Source organism: Ixodes scapularis, unplaced genomic scaffold (genome assembly GCF_016920785.2).
Source record: "Ixodes scapularis isolate PalLabHiFi unplaced genomic scaffold, ASM1692078v2 PGA_scaffold12__126_contigs__length_90152505, whole genome shotgun sequence".
In the NCBI taxonomy this organism is placed as follows: domain Eukaryota; kingdom Metazoa; phylum Arthropoda; class Arachnida; order Ixodida; family Ixodidae; genus Ixodes; species Ixodes scapularis.
Genome location: NW_024609838.1, coordinates 40,073,938 through 40,093,029, shown reverse-complemented (window position 1 = coordinate 40,093,029; position 19,092 = coordinate 40,073,938). Strand labels below are relative to the sequence as shown.

The following is a 19,092-nucleotide window of genomic DNA, read 5'->3' as shown; positions in this document are numbered from 1 at the left end:
CTTCGGCATGCGGGTCGCTCGTTACCGGCTGGGCGGTCTCCGTCGGGTGATGGCGGAGGCCGCCACACACGTGCTCCCGTTCCGCTTGTGTTGGGTCACTGAACGGAAGCTCGAACTCGTTCGCGAGAGTGGCATTGCCGTCCATGATGACAGATTCGACGAAACTACCGCGCCACCGCGCCACCGCGCTGCTATAACCCACCGCGGTAACCAGAGTCTCGATCTCCTAAATACTACCAATACCAACTATTCACACTTGACGTCACTCCCTACGTCACCTCCGTTTTCGGAGGCCCAGAAACGAGAATGGAGATTGTTCAGTTTCGGTTTCTTTACTTCTTTCGTAAGCACAAAAATACGTGTCACAAATGACTAAAAAAAAAATTAAAATTGGACAGCATGCTATGTTCCCAAGAAGCATAAAAACACCATTTAGAAAAATTAAATAAAATCGTCTTTATTGTTCCTTAAAAATAATTAAAATTCAGTGTAAGGACAGGACAGGTATATAGTACAAAATTGACTTAATTTAAACCCCCAAAAATTTAGTCCACTATTTGTTAGTGCACGATTCTGAAAGATGCTTTTATGTTGGGGTCAACGTCCGAAATACAAGCACGCTTCGGTATCTCTCCTAAGACAAGTCTGATAACGCTGGGCGGGTAGATTGATACATGAGGCCGAACTAGTAATGCAAAACTATCGATGGCACTTTCGATAGTCGCCAGAAATCTGATTATCGATAGTAAAAAAAAACTACCGATAGTACTTTCGATAGTCGACTATCGAGAAGCTACGTATAGCACTATCAATAGTCGACTATCGGAAAATTATAGTTAATGGAGTATGGGAAAACTACCGATAGTCGACTATCGTAAGCCTATCGACAGTACTGTTGACGGTTTACCATCGATATAGTTTTGCGACACTAGTAGTTTGCGTCGCTCCCTCTTCTCTTTTTTTCGATTTATTTTTTCAAATGGGACACCGACTATCCCAAGCACCTACCATGCCAACTTTGGTTCAGCTTTCAGTGATGACGAAGACGGAAATTTGGGCGAAGAGAGGAGGAAGGGAGGCGAGCGGCGGTGCGGCAACTGTGTTCGCTTCGAACGCGAATATTACTGCGAACTAGTGGTGCAAAACTACCGATAGTATTGATAGTCGCCAGAAATCCAACTATCGGTATAGTACTATCGATAGTCGACTATCGAAGAACTATCCATAGTACTATCGAAAAACTATCGATGGTACTATCGCTAGTCGACTATCGATAGTTCTGCGATACTAGTTTTGGGAAAAATATCGATAGTATTGATAGTGAATTTATAGATAGTTTTGCATCACTAGGCCGAACCCCTTAAATAGTGCGGCAGCTCGCGCCACCTAGCTGACACGCAGACGCAAAGGCGCCACCTACCGGCAGAGGGGCTTGGCGATGGCTAGCCTGGCCTTCCACTCGCACTGCGGGAAGGCGTAGTGGCAGATCATCACCTCGGCGGCGGACCGGCAGGGCTCCTGGAGCGACGAGATGAGCTCCTCCCAGAGCTGCTGCGTCAGCTGCTCGTTCAGCATCACGGGCGACGAGTCCACGCTGATGTTGTAGTACACGAGGCCCGAGCCGTTGAAGAACCGCCGGCACACGGCGCCCGTGTACGGGGAGCAGAAGCCCTGCGGCACGTCGTGGTCCTCCTGGTGGTCGTAGCCGGACCGGAGGGCCTCCTCCGCCTGGACCATGACGTCGCTCACTGGAGCGTCGCCGCTCGCTTGGTCCTCCTGCTGCGGGCCTGTCACGTGGGAGATCCACATCGGCGTCGGTCATTCATAGCTCATTGCTTTCGTATAGCTAATACATCATACGAAATACAGTCTGCAGAAACAGTCTGAGGCGCCTTTCTTTCTTGTATGACGGTTCTGTCATACTGGTAATACAAAAACTGCCTGCAGAAGTGTTCGAAGAGTGCATAGAAATAAACTTCGACAAGCCAGTGTTTAAAAGGTTCACAAATCCAACAAAAATCACAATTGGTGTTTGTCTATGGAATTGATGATAGAGTTCTAAATGAGGTTTATGGATTCAAATACTTAGCCTTTAGGTATTGTTTCTGCGCCTAATGTAACTTGAAATGCTCTCCTAAAGAGGTCAAAGTAACCGCTTTAAAGACTCTGGTTCGGCCAATTTTGGAGTATGGATCTATTGTCTGGGTCCGATATCTAAAGAAGGGACAGTGATAATCTCGGTCCAATACACGCGAAGACTGTTAGGTTTAATGAACAAAAAGTAAGGACGCAAACGAGCTGGTGTACATTGCACATGGTTGATAAAACCCCGAGACTGCGGGTAAACGACACAATACTAAAAAAACACTAAAAACACAACACTAAAAAGGTTCATTTGCAATAGGTATGATTGGTATTTCTCCCCATCGTCTGCTGTGAGAGAGTTGGAAAGTAAATCTTTGTCTTTAAAACGGACTGTCGAGCGGCTGATAATATTTCGTAAAATTGTTAATGGAGATTTTGCTATCGAGCGCAATTTTACGGATGTCACTCGCGCCAAACGGTATCATCCTTTGAACAAGTTCTATTTCAGTCTGAAACCAATTGTTCAAAAATATTTTTTTTTTCTGAGCACTATTGAGTTATGGAACAATGCTGATGGATTTATACAAGCCTGCTTCCCTATGACGACTTTCCTTTAGAAATAGAGAAACCTAACTTGCCTTGATGTGCGATTGTTATATTTCTAGTGCTGTGTTTTGGTTTGTTGTTCAATTTAGGTTTATTTTAACCGCTGTATTTTACTCGTGTAATGGCCTCAATTGAGGTCGCAGTAGGTACAAATAACTACAAATAAACTAATAAATAAATAGGAAGCAAAGAAGCTTCGAACATATGTCGTCATGTCTGCAGTGGACAACGTGTCTTTGGTATTATGTATCAGCAAACGGAAAGCGGCCTGTGTTGGTTACTTACGTCTGTGGGTGGATTGTAGAATCCCACTGTCTGCATGGGCCCTCAAGGGGCGGAAGCCGATATTGGCGCAGGTCATTCGTAGTTCACTGCTTTGATTTGCTTTTATTCAACGACGTTCTATAATACACCCGCCCATTCTGTGACTTGGTGCTTGTACCTCCCTCCTTTACTCCCACACTTAAAAAAGCAAACAAAAAATACCGCAATGTTTACGTTGAGAGACTCATTCTCAGATAGGAACGATTCCATGAATATAATTTTAACTCGATAAATCAAAATATAGCTCGACATAAATATACACCAACTCATGTTCACAAACAAACCTGAGCGCCCCCACCGGCACGCCACCGGCGCCGCGCATGCGCGACGGAGTACGGACAAGAAGCGCGTGTTCCTGAATGAACCTTTGTCCGGTAAGCTTCTGGGAATCCGCACTGCCTCTCCCGTGGCCTTGCTTCCCGCTGTCTCGATTCTCGCAGGGCACCACTTCCCACGACCAAGATTGCCAGCCCGTCTCTTTGCGCGTATTTCGTCTTTTTTGATGATGCGTTTTTAGGGTATCGGTAGCATGGCGCATAAAAAGCAATAAAAACCGATACAACGACACGATGTCAACGTGTTTCGTCAAGCCGAGTCCTGCGGGGTTGCCCCACATTTGTAGTTCGCGGACAAACCGCCACAAGGCTCTCGTTGCTAGAAAAAGGTTAATTGCTGATTCCACGTCTTCCTAGCAACGTCCTAGTGCGTTAGTGGCCTGAGCGATATGGGCGAGGCACGTTAAGCCCGATTCAAACAGTGAGATTATAATAGCGATTTCGGGGTTGCGGAGACCACATGTCAGTGAATGTAACCCAAAGTGCTTCCCGCAGAAGCAATCTGGTTCGACGGTGTCTGGTTTTCCCTTTTCGCGGCACCTATCCACGTTATCGGGCGAACCGAGCAGGCAGAAAGCACATCAAAACTAATCTTCGCACCTTTCCCGGTTCTTTTGGCACAGCCCCAGTCGCGGCGTTTTGACGAGAAGGCAGGTTTTAGTCTGGTTTCTTTCAAAACAACGCAGGAATGCCCGTCTCGCATGGCGACTTCCACCCACATCCCCAGACCGGAAGTGCTCCCAAAGCGCCACCACCATGACGTGAAGTACACATCGCGACACTGTTAGCGCGAACACGACGTCGGCGCATTTTCGCATTTCATTCCTAAATAGTATTAGCGAGCACGAAATGTTATCGCTTACATTATAGAAGTTAATGAGCTCTTTCCATACCCATAATAACTTGGATGACATCCTTTGGTTTCAAAGAGAAACACTCGAAAAACCGGCGATCGCTTGTTCGCGCTAACAGTGTCGCGCTCTGCCTGAGTTGAGTTGGTGTATAGACGCTTTCAGGCAGCTGTGCATGGGCGCCACCATAACCGACCTTCAGATTTTGCTTCCTCTTATTAATGCGAAGGCATTGTCTCATGGAGCGAGCTGATGTCATCAGTTCGAAGCGCGAAAACGGCTCCTAGTTTCATTCGCCTTCGGTTCCATTGGCTGGCGCGCGTCGACGGGGCTCCCATTGGCCGCTGCGCCATGGCCTCCGAGATCCCGAAGCGCGGTGCGCTAGTACGCAGCAGACGACAAAGGGAACGGACGAGCAGACGAAATAAGGGAGCGGACGAGCGGCTTTCATGCTTTCGCATTCACAACTCATAAGAAATGTTTAGGTGTACCTCGAGCTTTCCCATTCGCTTCATTTCATCATTGCCAAAGCAAGACAGGTTATTGCCATTTTACGTGCTACCGTGTCCTTCTCCCCAGCATAGGCCCTTGTGGAGGCTCGTCAACGCCCGCTTCATTTGCTCGGCATCTCGGAAGGACGAGAGAAGTTCGGCAAAAGCGGCTCAATCGGGCGTGCGTTTAAAGCGTCTTATGGTGTAGCCGCCTGGTAAAATTGTTTACTAAAAAAAAAAAAAAAAAAAAATGAAAGAAAAGAAATTGCGGGGGTAGCACGTGAACTACCTGTAGTGAGGAAAACAAAAGCTTCCCTAACAAGATTCTCACCGCAAAATTTTTTTTTTTCTTGAGTAAAGTTTATTTTGTAACGCGTGGGTCATATCCTGGCAAGTACACCAACTCAACTCTCTGACCTCCCGCCACTTCGGTAGCGCTGCCGTCGGCACTGCGCATGCATCGACGACTTCCGTCCGATGACGTCATAAAATTGTCATGCTCTCGGCGGCAGCGACCCTGGCGGTGTAAGAGCAACGTCGGTGAATGTGGCAGGCGCTTGTTCTACTGCAGGTCGCTCTCTGCTTGAGACTTCACGAAAGCTTCAGCATCCAGGAATTAGGATTAAAACTTGGGTTTGGGCTAGTTGGTTTCATTACTGAATAAAAGGTTAAAAAGCGCGAACAAACTTTACTTCATTTGTTGCCACTACGGGGGCACTTTTGATGTACCGCCGGAATAGGACACTAAACACCATAGAGATCATACATACTAACTCTAGAGGAAAAGGTCCGCCATTTTCCCATACATTCTGGCTGCCGCAAGCGGCGGATCATGCAGGCAGACCCTCGGGGTCCCAAACAAGGTTACATCATCAGAGCAGTTTCGTGAACTCCAACAATCCACGAACTTACCGGTGGAAAGATATTCGCGTTCCTTTCGAAGCTTTCTTTTGCGTAACGCGCAGATGTAAGGCCTCGCGTTAAGGCTAAACTAAACCATATACCCGGCTTCGCCGGTGCGGCGCGGGTGGGCGCGGTTGAGGAATACGAAACTGCGCAACCACCAGATTTCCGAGATTTCGACGGAAGGGAAGTTAATGCAGCGTAATGACTTTATTGCTTTTTATAAGCGTTGAAATGGCTCAGAATTTAGTTTACAGCGTTAAATTATCACTGTTTATATTACTGAGAGTTTTCACTCTTCGCGTTTACCATGGCAACGTTGCTTTCTTTGTCTCGTGTTCTGTCGCTCTCTTTTGCGATCGTTCACTCGGGACCCCGGGTGTCGGCGCACGGGATTTGCCACTCCTCCTCACCCACCTTTACCCCCCTGCTAAACACACCAGCCCAAGATGCGTTCCAGCCGCCGTATAGTATTAGAATGTATTATCTGGGCCTGTTTGAACTAAATTTGACAATGAACTGGAAATGATTAAATAAAATAACAAGGCAATCTAAAATCTAACCCCCTTTTTCTTTTACAGTGGTATGATTATTAGAATATCTTCTTAAAAATACCTGAATTTTTATATATCAAGTGAGGGGGTTTTAGAGGAACCTAAATTACCGTTAGCTGTGTTTTCCTGTCGGAAGTCTCGTACAGGCACCTGTTTCTCACTTTACGAACAGAAAGATATTATGCTGAGCACGAATTAGTCGACGTAAAAATATCAATTCGTTGTCCCTCTTAATTGTAGAGTCAATCTTTGTGTTGTTTCCTCTCCCGAATGTCCCCTATTTTCAATTTGGCTCCTTCGTTGTTGACCCCTCCCTTTCCCATCAATATACACAAATAGTTTCCCCAATCGCTACCCCGAGGCGCCACACACTGCCGAGCATCCGAGCTTGCGCGAGCATCTCACAGATGGCGCGACGTGCCCTGCGGAGGGGCTAGGAGGAGCCCACTTCCAGTTGACTCACGATAGCGGTACTTTGCCGTGGAAGTCCACGCGGCGGGGTCATGCACAGTGTCGACGCAGTGACACAAATATTAACTTCCGTAAACTCAGATAAGTCAGAGAGATGACTAGTTAGATTAATTAGCTGATTAATTAGAACAAATATGGGCAGACGCCAACTGGAGGACCTCTTTCAGACCGACCGGAACATCAGCTGTTGCTCCGTGCGATATGTTTGTGTGCAATTAGAAAAATTTACTGTATCAGGTGCGCCATACAGACAATCTACCATAAGAATAGAAAACAAATGACGCGGTATAAAGTTTGAGGAAGGTCGACATACGATAATCCAGTTACCTCGGATTAATGCACTATTCCGCTTCCGGGTTCAGTGAAGCTCGCCAGACGACACGATAGAAGGTAGTGTCATGTGTTACAAGATGAATAAAAATGTGACTACCACAATTCGCGCCTGTCTAGCCAACGTGGACCGCATGATTTTGAAACCCTACTTCTAGCCTGCACGTAAAAAAATGTTCTTTAAAAAGACGAGTTTATTTTTAAATACTGTACTGTGCTGTGTACGGTTGTGTGAAAAAGAAGCGAAGTAACCAAAACAACGGCAAACCCTTACGTCCGTGCCCTGCCTACGTAAGCTATTTGCGCAATAAACGAAATTGTATCAACACTGGTTCAAGAGATCAGATCCCATTTCCCGCCACTTCTTTCGACCGAATTAAAGGCGAACAAAATATCTTTTGTATCGTTATGAACCACACACGGTTTCTTATATATTAGTGGTACAACACCTAAAATCGGAGACAGGTTAAGAATCTCGCTAAAGCTCCGCCTTCAGCACGCGCTTCCTGCCTTCCACCATGCTTTGGCTGCGCGTGAGACGAAGTGATTATCAAAGGTAGAAAGCGTCTAATGGTTTCTTAACCTGGTACCGACTACAGGACAGTAGGACTACAACACGGGCCAAAACATCTACGTAAACAGGTCAATATAGGGTGGTCCTCTCACCTGGCGATCCCGCCACGAAGACGTGGTAGTCCTTGGTATCCTTCACGTCAGTGTGGTTTTCACCGACGACGTTGGACGCCGCGCAGGTGTACGTCGAACTTGCGGTGGCATTGAGCTCGAGCTGAGAGTGCGAATACTCCAAATCCGCACGCACCAGCTGTAAAAACAAACGGGGAAGCGACGATGTCACCGAGGATTGAAACACCGAGCTCGGTGTTCGGACTCTCCGACACCTACTCAGTTTCCCGGAAGCGCACAGCGGTTAGCATCCGGCCGCCAGGTAGCGCAGGCGGAGCGCGGAGTTGCTCCGTGCCGCCATCTAGCGGATTGTACCGTTACAAGGCGGGCGTTATTGATTTTTGGGAAAGCGAGGTGGTAAATTCGAAAGATAAATACGGAGTGGCTGCTCTCGAAACATGTGCTCGGAAACGCTTTCGAACGAATCTTTCGCGAAGAAGGACGCCGCCCGGCGGCAAAGGCGCGAAACATTTTTGGAGGCTAGGATAACGGTTTACGGAATTGCCCGCCACAAGAAACACTGTGATCGTACGGATCGCGCGAGGCCATCAAGGGGTAGAGGGTAGCTCTGCGCGCCCCAGGACAGTTCGGAACTGCGTAAACATACAGGGTGCTTCCTTAATTAAGCCACCGTCCATCTGCTGCATTTGCTGCAGACATGATGATAGAATTATCTGCGACATGCCTAAAGCATGTCTCAAGCATGTTTGCTTAATACAGGTGCAAGCTTCAATTTGTGAGCAGACAGTTTTCGCATGACCAGTGTGGCAGTGTAGTCATACTAGGAAGAAACGCTCCCTAGACATTCGCAGGTTGTCTTTTGTATGGTGTATTAGGAGGGTGTTCTCAACTTTAGACTTAACAAACTAAACATAAAAAACCAAAAAATAAACCATGAAAGCTACATTAGTGCGGTCCTTGAATTAAGTTATACGGCCAGGAGGACATAATATAGGGGGCCAATCATGGCAGTAAGACAAATAATTAAATAAAATTGTTAATTAACATTTTAAATGTTGGTTAGGGGGGTCATGTCGCAACTGCTTTACTGACACCAGTTACGAGTGCAAAGAGCTATTGCGTTTCTTTAAGGTAATGAATCTCAAGAAACAATTTTAAACTGTATTTCTTGAAAGTACAAAAACTGTTGCATCGCCCCTATGAAGAACCGTCGAACCAGCGACCGCCAATATTGCTTTTTGTGGGACGTTGAAAAGAGTGCGTTTCAACCTACTTACATCACAGCTCAGGTACTTATAACTTTGTTACGAGGGGTTGCCCAGAAAGCAATGCCGCACATTTTGTAATCTTGAAAACTATGTATTCAAAATGTATAAAAATCAAACATAATATTTTCGCACGTTTTCAATACTTATGGTTTCTTCTTTTCTTTATTTTTTTTTTTAGATAAATTTCGCTAAGTTTTACGACTTTACGACAGCGCGAAAGGAGGCCACGCATGCCTTCCTTGTTCCAGCTCGTTTCCTGCTAACGTAGCCATATCTTCACGAATTGTTTTCACACTTCGCTCTGCGCTGTGCATTCTAAAAGGCTGTTCACACTGGGGAGAAATACCTCCCTTTGTTTCCCGGGATGCGCATAACGCGGTAACAACGTCGGGCTTTTGTGTAGAGCCGCGCTGACGTAGACATCACAGGGGGATGGGGAAGCTTTTTGCTCGGGCTGCACAAACACACCCAGCTTCGGCGTGGGATCTCTTTGCATTTGGCGGTATTTCGTTCGCGTGTCTGGCAACTTTACAGGTTTTGCTCGGCGAGATACCGGCGGTGGCATCGGGGTCGTCTAACTTGTTGGGGCTTGCGCTGTTGCGCATGTCGTCCGAGGCACCCTAAGGAGTCTTCGATATTCATCGACGCCGTCCTCTGGCCGCTCTTCGTACAACTGGTTTTGAATTCCACGCCCTGTGTGTTGCATCCACCCATTCAAGAAGCACCTCTTTTTTTTTTTTTTTTTGTAGCAGGAAGCAGTTTGTTGTCTTCTCCATCTAACAGCGCTGATGCCATAATCAGGTCTTGTCGCTTCATGTACGCCTCCATTTTTTTTTTTTTTAATCAAATTGCGTCCCTCCTGTGGGGAACAATGAGCCTCACGGCACGCGGAAGGGCGGCGCCGAGAGCGGGGAAGAAGAAGAAAGGAGAGGCTCGTGGTCGGTGCGAGGCTGAGGTTCGAAGGACGGTGAGCCAACAGGACAGGCGGTGCTGAGGAGCCTACAAAGAGCCGGACTTCACGAGCCAAGCAAGCACCCGGACCTCAGCGAGCCCAGGAAAGACCCGGACAACACCGAGCACATGAGTATCAATTAAACCTTGCTTAATGATAGCGCTCCCTCGTATGACTTCCTTGGGGCGAATGGAACTCGGCCTGATCGGGCGATATTGATAGGCGACCCACATAAATGGCGCCCAACGTGGGGCCCGATCAGTCTGCCGTTGTTTCTTTTCGCTCCCAGGGAGTCCCACGAATCGCGATTTCTAAATTTAGGTTTGTTGTGTTTCCCCATTTGAATTTTTGTTACTCCGCTGGACATCAGTGTTTAACGTTCTGCCGCCATGTCCAGGTTACGGAATAAGGCCGCCCATCCCGAGACCTCAACTCAGTCAGTGGCGGATATTGACTCGGACGTGGGAGAAGGCACGAGTGGGGAAGCGAGCGTTGCGGCAGCGCTAGAACCCCCAATTCCGGCGGTGAACACGGGAGACGTCAGCGAACTAATGCACGCCATGACGGCGATGTTCGCGACGTTTTCTAGACAGATGGGTTTGGCCCCAGGGGTGGTGAATCCCGCGCCTACGCCCGTGCCTCGCCCGCGGTTGAGCGTGCCGACGCCGACCTATTCGGGCTACTCCGACGCAGCATCGGTTCACGATTTCTTGCAGGACCTAGACGCGTACATTGCCGCGTTGGGCGCGTCGGATGAAACGGCCCTGATACAGATCGTCCCAATCGCGTTGACGGATAACGCAGCGCGTTGGAGGCGAATGCAGAGGCCGTTCCTTTCGATGGCAGATTTCCGGACACGATTCAGAGAGGAATTTCTGCCTCCCGACTATGAGATGCGGATCAGAGACGAGCTAGCCAGCCGTACTCAGCATCCGGACGAGAGCCTCGTATAGAATACATCCGCGCTCTCCAGGAGCTCTACGCCAGAACCGACCCTACAGCGTCAGACGCGGAGAAGGTAGCTAGGGCGATCCGCCAGTGTCACCCTAGATTTAAACCCTACTTGCGCGGACGTGATTTCGCTGATCTGGAAGCACTTGCCAGAGAGGCGCGCATCGTTCAGGCGAGCTTGCTCGCCGAGTTGACGTATCGCCCCCCTCCACGCGCAGAGGAATCTCTGGAGCCGGGTTGCGCCTGGACAGGACGAGGCGCGGGAGCTTGCGACGACTCACGTATACGCCGTACGTGGCCGTTACAGGACATAGGAGTGGCGAAACTGCTGTGCCCCGCGCCTTAGATCCCTTCGCTTTTGAACAGAGGCGCAGAGCAGCTAACGCGGGCTCTTCCAGGGCGCATCCCCGTAGGGGAGGCGGCGCAGCCGACCACCGCGGAGTCGCGAATCATTACGAGGGTCGCGGGAACTACAATGACCCCCGGCGCGACACTGCTTCGCGTGATGGTAGCGGCGGACGCTCAGCACACAATGGCAGGAGACAGGTCAGGTGCTATAAACGCAATCAGCTTGGGCATATCAAGCGTCAGTACACATGGACGGCAGCTCTCCCCCCATGGGTCTCAGGGAAACGGGAGAGGCCGGCGCCACTAATTGGACTTCCCGACTCGCGGTTGCCGGCCGCTGCCGAGGCCCCTCATCAGTCTGCCAACGGGGCTGGAGTTGCGGTCAGCGACAGGTCGGCGTTTGCCCCGTCGGCATGTCGGACTCAGGGTTTGACATCTGAGAAGGGGCCGTACGTGCGCGTCGAGATCGGTGGTAACATTTACTACGCACTAATTCGGCGTCGGTGCTTTGTTATTGCAAGAACATGACGGACACCTGCGCCCGGTGGCATTCGCCAGCCGAACCCTTACACCGCCAGAACGCAATTACAGCGTGACGGAGAAGGAGGGGCTGACCGTCATGTTTGCTCTAAAGAAATTCGACCTGTATTTAGACGGGACCACCTTCGTCATTCAGACAGACCACGCCGCTCTAACCTGGATTCAAAGGTTGAAAGAGCCGGTGGGGAGGTTAGCTCGGTGGGCACTCACTTTGCAGCGATACTCCTATACTGTCGAGTACCGAAAGGGCTCCACCAACAAGGTTGCAGACGCACTTTCTTGGGCGCCCCATGATAGTGGTTGGAAGGAGGAGACGCAACCAGGGGATTGCGAGAGACAAGCTTCCCGCGCGGCCGCTCATAAGCGAGACAGCGGGAAGGGATCGATGCAACAGGAGCTCGTCGCAGTGTTAGGAGGCCGCACGTGGGAACAGAGGATCGTGGCTTGGGGTGAAGTGGTGAGCAAGGAAGAGCTTGTCGAGGCCCAAAAGGCAGATGGTCTTTGTCAGCGGGTGTTAGGGAAAATTGCGGAAATGGCAAGCAACACCGGGAACGCTGGCGGTCAATTTAACGAACATATTGATTCATACCTGCTGGGTCAAGACGGCTTATTGCTCCGCTACATTCCAACAATCGACGACGAGGAGGGGAACGACTCTCCGTTCAGGGTGGTGATTCCTAGGAGGCTACGGAGGCGGTTTATCGGATACTTCCACGACTCGGCTTTGGCTGGTCATGGCAGCGGCAGCAAGACTTTTCAAAAGTTATGTCGCGTCGCGACCTGGCCAGGGATGAGACAGGACACACTCCGATACGCCCGTAGCTGCCCAGCCTGCCAGAAAGCGAAGCCGCGAGGGGGAAAGCCCCCAGGCCTGATGCAGCCTGTAGTGAGTCACTACCCGTGGGAGATGGTTGCTTGCGACATCATCGGCCCACTTCCAAAAAGTCCCCGTGGGAACCAGTATTTATTGGTAATAACCGATCATTTCTCAAAATGGGTGGAGTTACACCCGCTGAGGAAGCTGGTCTCGGAGCGCATCTGGGAGAAGTTGTTGGAAACTTTCATGCGCTTCGGTACACCCACGTGTCTCATCAGCGATAATGCTAGCTATTTTACCAGCAGTGTTCACTGACTCCTGCTTGGCGCTAAACATAAAGCACAAAAGGACGACACCATACCATCCTCGGACTAATATCACTGAGAGAGTGACCCGAAACTTGAAGAGCATGCTGATCACACTAACGGAGAGACACGGGGACTGGGACGAACGCATTGTCGAGATGGGTTTTGCAATCCGGACGACCGCGAACAGTGCGCGAACCCGTCGGTGAGAGATCTGATAGGGGCTCTGCGCGGCGCTATCATCTGCGGCCTAGAACTTGATCTAATCTCTGCAAGATGTTAATAGAGCTTGTTCTGTCCAGAAATGCCTCCCCGGAGGAACCAGAATGGGCGGCGCCATCCAGGAGGGCGACCTTCCACTTCCCGGGGTACCGGCGGAACCAGCCAGACCAGCCGACCGGGTGGCCAACCCGCTCGGCAGGAGACCGGCCACACCAGCCGACAGGGTGGTCAACCCCGTTGGCGGGAGGACGGCCAGACCAACCGACAGGGTGGTCAACCCGGTTGGCGAAGAACAAGGGGGACCAACCAACAGGGTGCTCAACCCGGTTGGCAGAGGCGGGGTGATCAACCCTGGCCTCGATCACATCAACAGAGGCAGGGCGGCGGAGATGCGGAGCACCGGAGAGCCTCGAGTGACCAGGCGGGCAGACGAGACTCCACCCCACGAGGAGAAGCGGTTTCGACGGCGGCTGGAGAACCAGCTCGGCGCAAGCCACCTCGCCACACCGTGGCCACCTGGACGGCCCAGGACGGCCAAGAGGCCGTCCACTTCGTGTCCAGGGTGCGATGGAGGAACCAGCCCCGTCCAAACCCTTCCCAGCTGCCCGCCCAGATCCCGCAGCCCTTCCGAGGGCATACGCTGCCCCGTTTTTCGCTACCCGACGACCACCCAGACGCCTGCTGGCTGTGCCAAGTCCCGGTGGTCCACCAGGACACACACGAGGCCAGCCGCCGACACACTGACCTCTTGAAAAACTTGGGCCGCCCCGCCGGCGTCGCAGCAGCAGTACAACTACTTCGCCGGGATCGGCCAGACCTTCTAGCTCCGGCGGCTCTCGGCTTCAGCCAAGCTACTGGAAGCCGGAGTCCTGCCCCCGACCAACTGCTCGTTGACGGGTTCGTTGCCGAAAACCCGGCGCTGGGCCCCTTCCCCAAGCACACACCGGCCCCACCAGTGCCGGCCCCCCGTTCGACAACTGCGGCCCCATCCGCGTCCACCAACACCAGCGACGCGGAGATGAATGAGCTGGAGGAGTACTTGGCCAACAATCCAGCGACCCCTTATGCTACCGACGGGCCAGATTCTTTCGTCGACGGAGCCGCCGCCGAAGACCCGGCACTCGGCCTCTTCCTCGAACACGCACCAGTCCCACCGGTGCCGGCACCCCGTTCAACGGCTGCGGCACCATCCGCGTCCACCACAACCAGCGACGCGGAGATGGGCGAGCTGGAAGAGTGCTTGGCGGACGGTCCATCGACTTAGGATGCTTCGGAACCCCCGGAGTTGGAGGCTTGAGGGGAGGGGAGTGTGGGGAACAATGAGCCTCACGGCACGCGGAAGGGCGGCGCCGAGAGCGGGGAAGAAGAAGAAAGGAGAGGCTCGTGGTCGGTGCGAGGCTGAGGTTCGAAGGACGGTGAGCCAACAGGACAGGCGGTGCTGAGGAGCCTACAAAGAGCCGGACTTCACGAGCCAAGCAAGCACCCGGACCTCAGCGAGCCCAGGAAAGACCCGGACAACACCGAGCACATGAGTATCAATTAAACCTTGCTTAATGATAGCGCTCCCTCGTATGACTTCCTTGGGGCGAATGGAACTCGGCCTGATCGGGCGATATTGATAGGCGACCCACACTCCTTAGTCGTTACCTTCGATTCAAATTAGCCGCATTTTCGGTTGGAAACAAACTGAATTTTCATTCTGTGAACTAGACACGAAATGTGAAATATTTATTAATAATCATATTTTATTTTCCTTTTTTCATTACAAAACGAAAAAAAGGTGGAAAAGAGGGCAAAAAGCTGCTACTGCGCAGCTTAACGAGGCCCTAGTTCGCATACACATCTTGGCGGAAAAACAGCGTAAAATAAAAATACATTAGACACAAAAAGTCAAATATACACCAGCACACCACTCCAATCATTATACTTAGAAAGGCAACTAAAAGACATATGCCACTTAGATCGAAGCAATTTCAGAACACATGCGTGACACTACACGGTATCATATAGAAATTGGAATTGTAGTAGTATGTCCGCTAACATTCGATTTGGCTTTCCAAATATACACGCATCATTTGCTTCAAGCTCATTTAGCAAAGATTACAACACATACTTTAATAATGTAAAACCATAATTAGTATGGGGTGTAGAAACATTCCGGGTCTCGCCATGGCGGGTAATGTATTTATGATCTAACTTAGTTAAACATGACAATGCAAGAATGAAAAACGTATTGTTTTGTTTTAAGGCTACATTATAAGTCACCAACAACCAAAATCTGTGCAGCTGTTCATTAGGAATTACACGATGCTTGAAAATGAGTTCCTTAGAAGGATGCAAAAAAGAAACATTTGAAACAATTCGAATAGCCTTCTTTTGGGTTAGTAGTAGTCTTGTTATGTTTTGTTGTTCGGCACCAAAATAAATGACAATATACATAGTGAGTATAAACCAAAGAGTAATTTAAAAGCAATTTTACACTTGTTGGAAAGACATAACGGTTTCTACAAAGGAGACCAATAGATTTACTAGCTCTTGTATGGACATATTCAACGTGTTCATTTCACGATAATGATTCAGTGAAAAGTACACCCAGTGTTTTTACCGACTTTAGCACCTCTAGTGTTGATTTTGCACGGCGTCATTTCCAAATCCTTAAGCCGAAGTCATAATGTTCATACATCATACGAGAGACAGTCTGCTAACACGAGTCACGGCAATATCCGTGGGTCGAATGCCACCTGCCAAGTTTTTTCCCTTGAACTCATTGACATGCGGCATTCGAAGCACGGATCTCGCGGTGACTCGCGTTCGAATCCGTATGAAAATTGTCTTTTATATATGATGTATAAGCAGTGCGACCCCAGGATTTTAAGAGAAGTTATAATAGTTTAAGCGTTCAAAATAAGTCACAACGTTATTTGCTCTACAGAAACCGCAACCCTCCCGCCCGCTGTCTCTTCCCCCCACGGTGCAATTTTTTTTTCTTTTTTGTATGGAAGGTTTTAAAAGAGGAACCTGACTTTCCTCGACGACCACTGCAACGGTGCCATTAAAGGGATACTTCAACGAAATTCGAAATATTCCCGTCGTGTTCAAAAATAGGTTGAATATGATCCACACTATCCGTAAATGACAATCGCACGTTTGTATTTTGATCCTGGTGGCTGTATTTTTCGTTATAAACGGCCCACTCTGGCAAGCGCTCGGAGAAGGCCCAGCCTAGAGCACGTGACATCCAACGCAATCGTGACGTAGGTCGTCTCAAGACGAGCAAAGCTACGGCGAGGCTGACGTCGAAAGGATGGCCTAGTCGTTCCAGCCACCGAAGCGGCTGCTTTTGTACGAATTTTGAGTGATGGGTTAATCTTCTATAATCTTCTAGGGGGACAATAGCGACTTCTGCGACACACAAAAGGGATTCTCGGGAAGAGGGGAGTTCCTCCTTCCCCCCTTCTCTCGTCGTGGCCGAAGACGAGACAACCTCCGTCACTAGCTGTCAAGGTTCCTAGACGAGCATTACCAACGAGGCGTTAGCGACATCCACCAGGTGCTCTTTGCTAATCGTTTAATTCGTTTTAAAATTCCTTTTCGAGACTTTTTTAACAAGATATTGGTACGTTCCATGTGATACTGCTCTTTTGAACACATATAGACCAAAAAATGAGCGCCGAAATTTCGTTGTAGTATCCCTTAAAGGGATACTCCACCGTTTTTTTCATTGTCTCCGATTTGCTTGAAATTTTGCTAAACTAACCAACAAACATTGCTAAAATAGTATCCCAAATATTAGGTCAAAATATTGTTTTTTCGCGAAGTTATTGAATTTACATTTTGGTCTTCACATGTTTTTCAAACTGAAAGTCTCTACTGGCAACAATGAAAAAGTGACGTCAGTGGAAGGCAGGGGTTAACTTTTTGGACTACCGAAGTTGTTCCCAACGGATTTGAAGCAGTTTCATGGTGTCAAATGAGTGCTTTGGAAGCTCGCTCCCGTATCCGCGCTCCAGCACGGAACAAATGATTGGCATATTCAATTTTTAGACGACTTGCTCGCTGGCAAGCCTGCCTGCCACTGACGTCACGGCACTGAAAAGTGCTCGAATATTTGAATATTGGTTTTTGCACCATTTTCATTTGCCGATTTCACAATACCTATTATGAATTTCGCGATGCTAAATAGCATACCGGAAAGGCTAAAGGCCGGGGAGTCAGAAAATATAGTTAGTTGAGGTCGCTCAAAAAATCGGTGGAGCTGCAGCCGTCTCGCTGGGACCAACGTCCGTTCGGAAGCTGACTATCTGTCGCCGTAAAGAGATTTTGGCTCTAGCCCTCAGCTAAATCCGGTGGTCCTCCTTTCGTCCAACGGACTCTAGAGGAAACGTTCTCACGTTAGCATTCCTGTGCAAGAGCCACGTCGCAACGTTGTTCACTGCACCAAAAACGCGACACTGCACCGAAAACGTGACTGTCCTCGAAGGTCGCTGCTGCCATATCTAGAAGCCTCGCTGTAAAAGACATTCCTTCAGAAGGCGAGTCTGCAAGCAGCACGCTAGCCTCGTTTCCTACTCCTCCTCTTCCTCCTCCTCTTCCCCCTTGATTAGGCAACAAACTTAGCCGATCTCAAACCTCGCGAAACCGTCAAACAGGCTTCCCTTTAAGCTGCAACGAATCAGTCACCTTGCTTTTTTTATTACTATTATTTTACCAGCTTATTTCTTATTTTGGTTTGCTCTAAGCAAGTTCGCGGACTATTTTTCGGCCTCCGAGAAATAATCCGCGAAAAACGATAAAATAAACACTCAGATTCATCTCCTTAATTTATTTATATATATATGTATGTATATATATATATATATATATTTTTTTTTTTTTGCATTTTCGCCATTTTTTTTTTTTTTTTTAGTTTTGCCATCTTTTTGTGTTGATTTCGGACGTACTTACGTGGTATCGCTTTTGTGGGCAGTTGGCGCTTTGAGCCAGAATCCCTCGAGAAACGTCCGAATCCTTCAGTTTGAACTTGAGCATGGTACAGTATGACACCATAATGAAGATCCGCGAGAGTCATAACGACGGGAGAGGTCGAGCCTTCTGGAGTTGGCCGGCTCGCTAGAAACGGCGTCTCAGCTGAGACTGGGTGGAAGAAAGCACTGCAAAGGCTGGGGCGCGCGAGCGTCTTGAGACACGGTTTGTGTCCCGCAGAGCTCGTGCGCTGGCTTTGGCAGTGCTTTCTTCCCTTCAGTCTCAGCTGAGACGCCGTTTCTAGCTAGCCGGTCCAGGCACCGATAGGCATCAGGATTCAGCGACCATAAGGGAAAGTTTTTTTTAAATGAAATCGCATTATTAAGCTACTACTCAAGGTTTTCAGATCTGTATATTCAGACTTCCTAATGCGCAGTAGGTATGCGCAGTAGACTATTTCAGCTCACTTCGCTTGCACTCCATTACGCCGCGCGTATGTGAGCGGCAGTGCGCCCTCTACATTTGCACCCTCTTCAAAGGACCTGACAAACTTGACGACGTTCTCGACGTCGTCCTAGAGGCCGTCCTAAATGTCGTCCTAGACATCGTCTTCGATGTCGTCCCTTAAGGTCTGTTCACATACTTGCAACCGAGTACGACCGAGTGAGACGAGACCGGTTATTAAGCCTCTTCCGACGACGTATGACCGCATCCACTGCTGCGGAGCAGGCCCTTAGCCGTCGCAAGAGGCATAAAAACCGTTCTAGTCTCAGCCGGACCTACTCGGTTACAAGCGTGTGAACAAGCCTTTAGGGCGTCGCCCTTGAGGTCGTCCTAGGGGTCCTCCTTGAGATAACCCTAGAATCCTAGAGGTAGTTCTGGAGATTGTCCTAAACGTCGTCCTTGAGGTTTTCCAGCAGGTCGGCCTAGAGGTCGTCCCTGAGGTCGTTCTAGATGCCGTCTTTAAACGTCGTCCTCTAGGACGTCGTACGTTCTAGAAGATGAAGTTCTAAAGGACGACGTTAAGAGCGGCGTCTAGGACGACATCTAGGGTGATCTCAAGGACGACAAGGATTTAGCGTCATCAAAGGGAACGACGCTAAACTTAGCGGGGAGCTTCCCCGCTAAGTTT

At 49.4% G+C, this 19,092-nt stretch overlaps 1 protein-coding gene across 1 annotated transcript in view; it reads right to left on the bottom strand.

Moving 5' to 3' along the window:
* The window catches only part of LOC8028242 (tyrosine-protein kinase transmembrane receptor Ror2), a 352,900-nt gene that overhangs the window by 12,258 nt on the left and 321,550 nt on the right, over window positions 1-19,092 (bottom strand). Inside the window, exons 4-5 of the mRNA XM_029976164.4 lie at window positions 7,617-7,773; window positions 1,421-1,787 (exon numbers count right to left, since the gene is read on the bottom strand). Of these exons, the coding sequence (XP_029832024.2) occupies window positions 1,421-1,787; window positions 7,617-7,773 (524 nt within the window). The remainder of the gene's footprint in view (window positions 1-1,420; window positions 1,788-7,616; window positions 7,774-19,092) is intronic.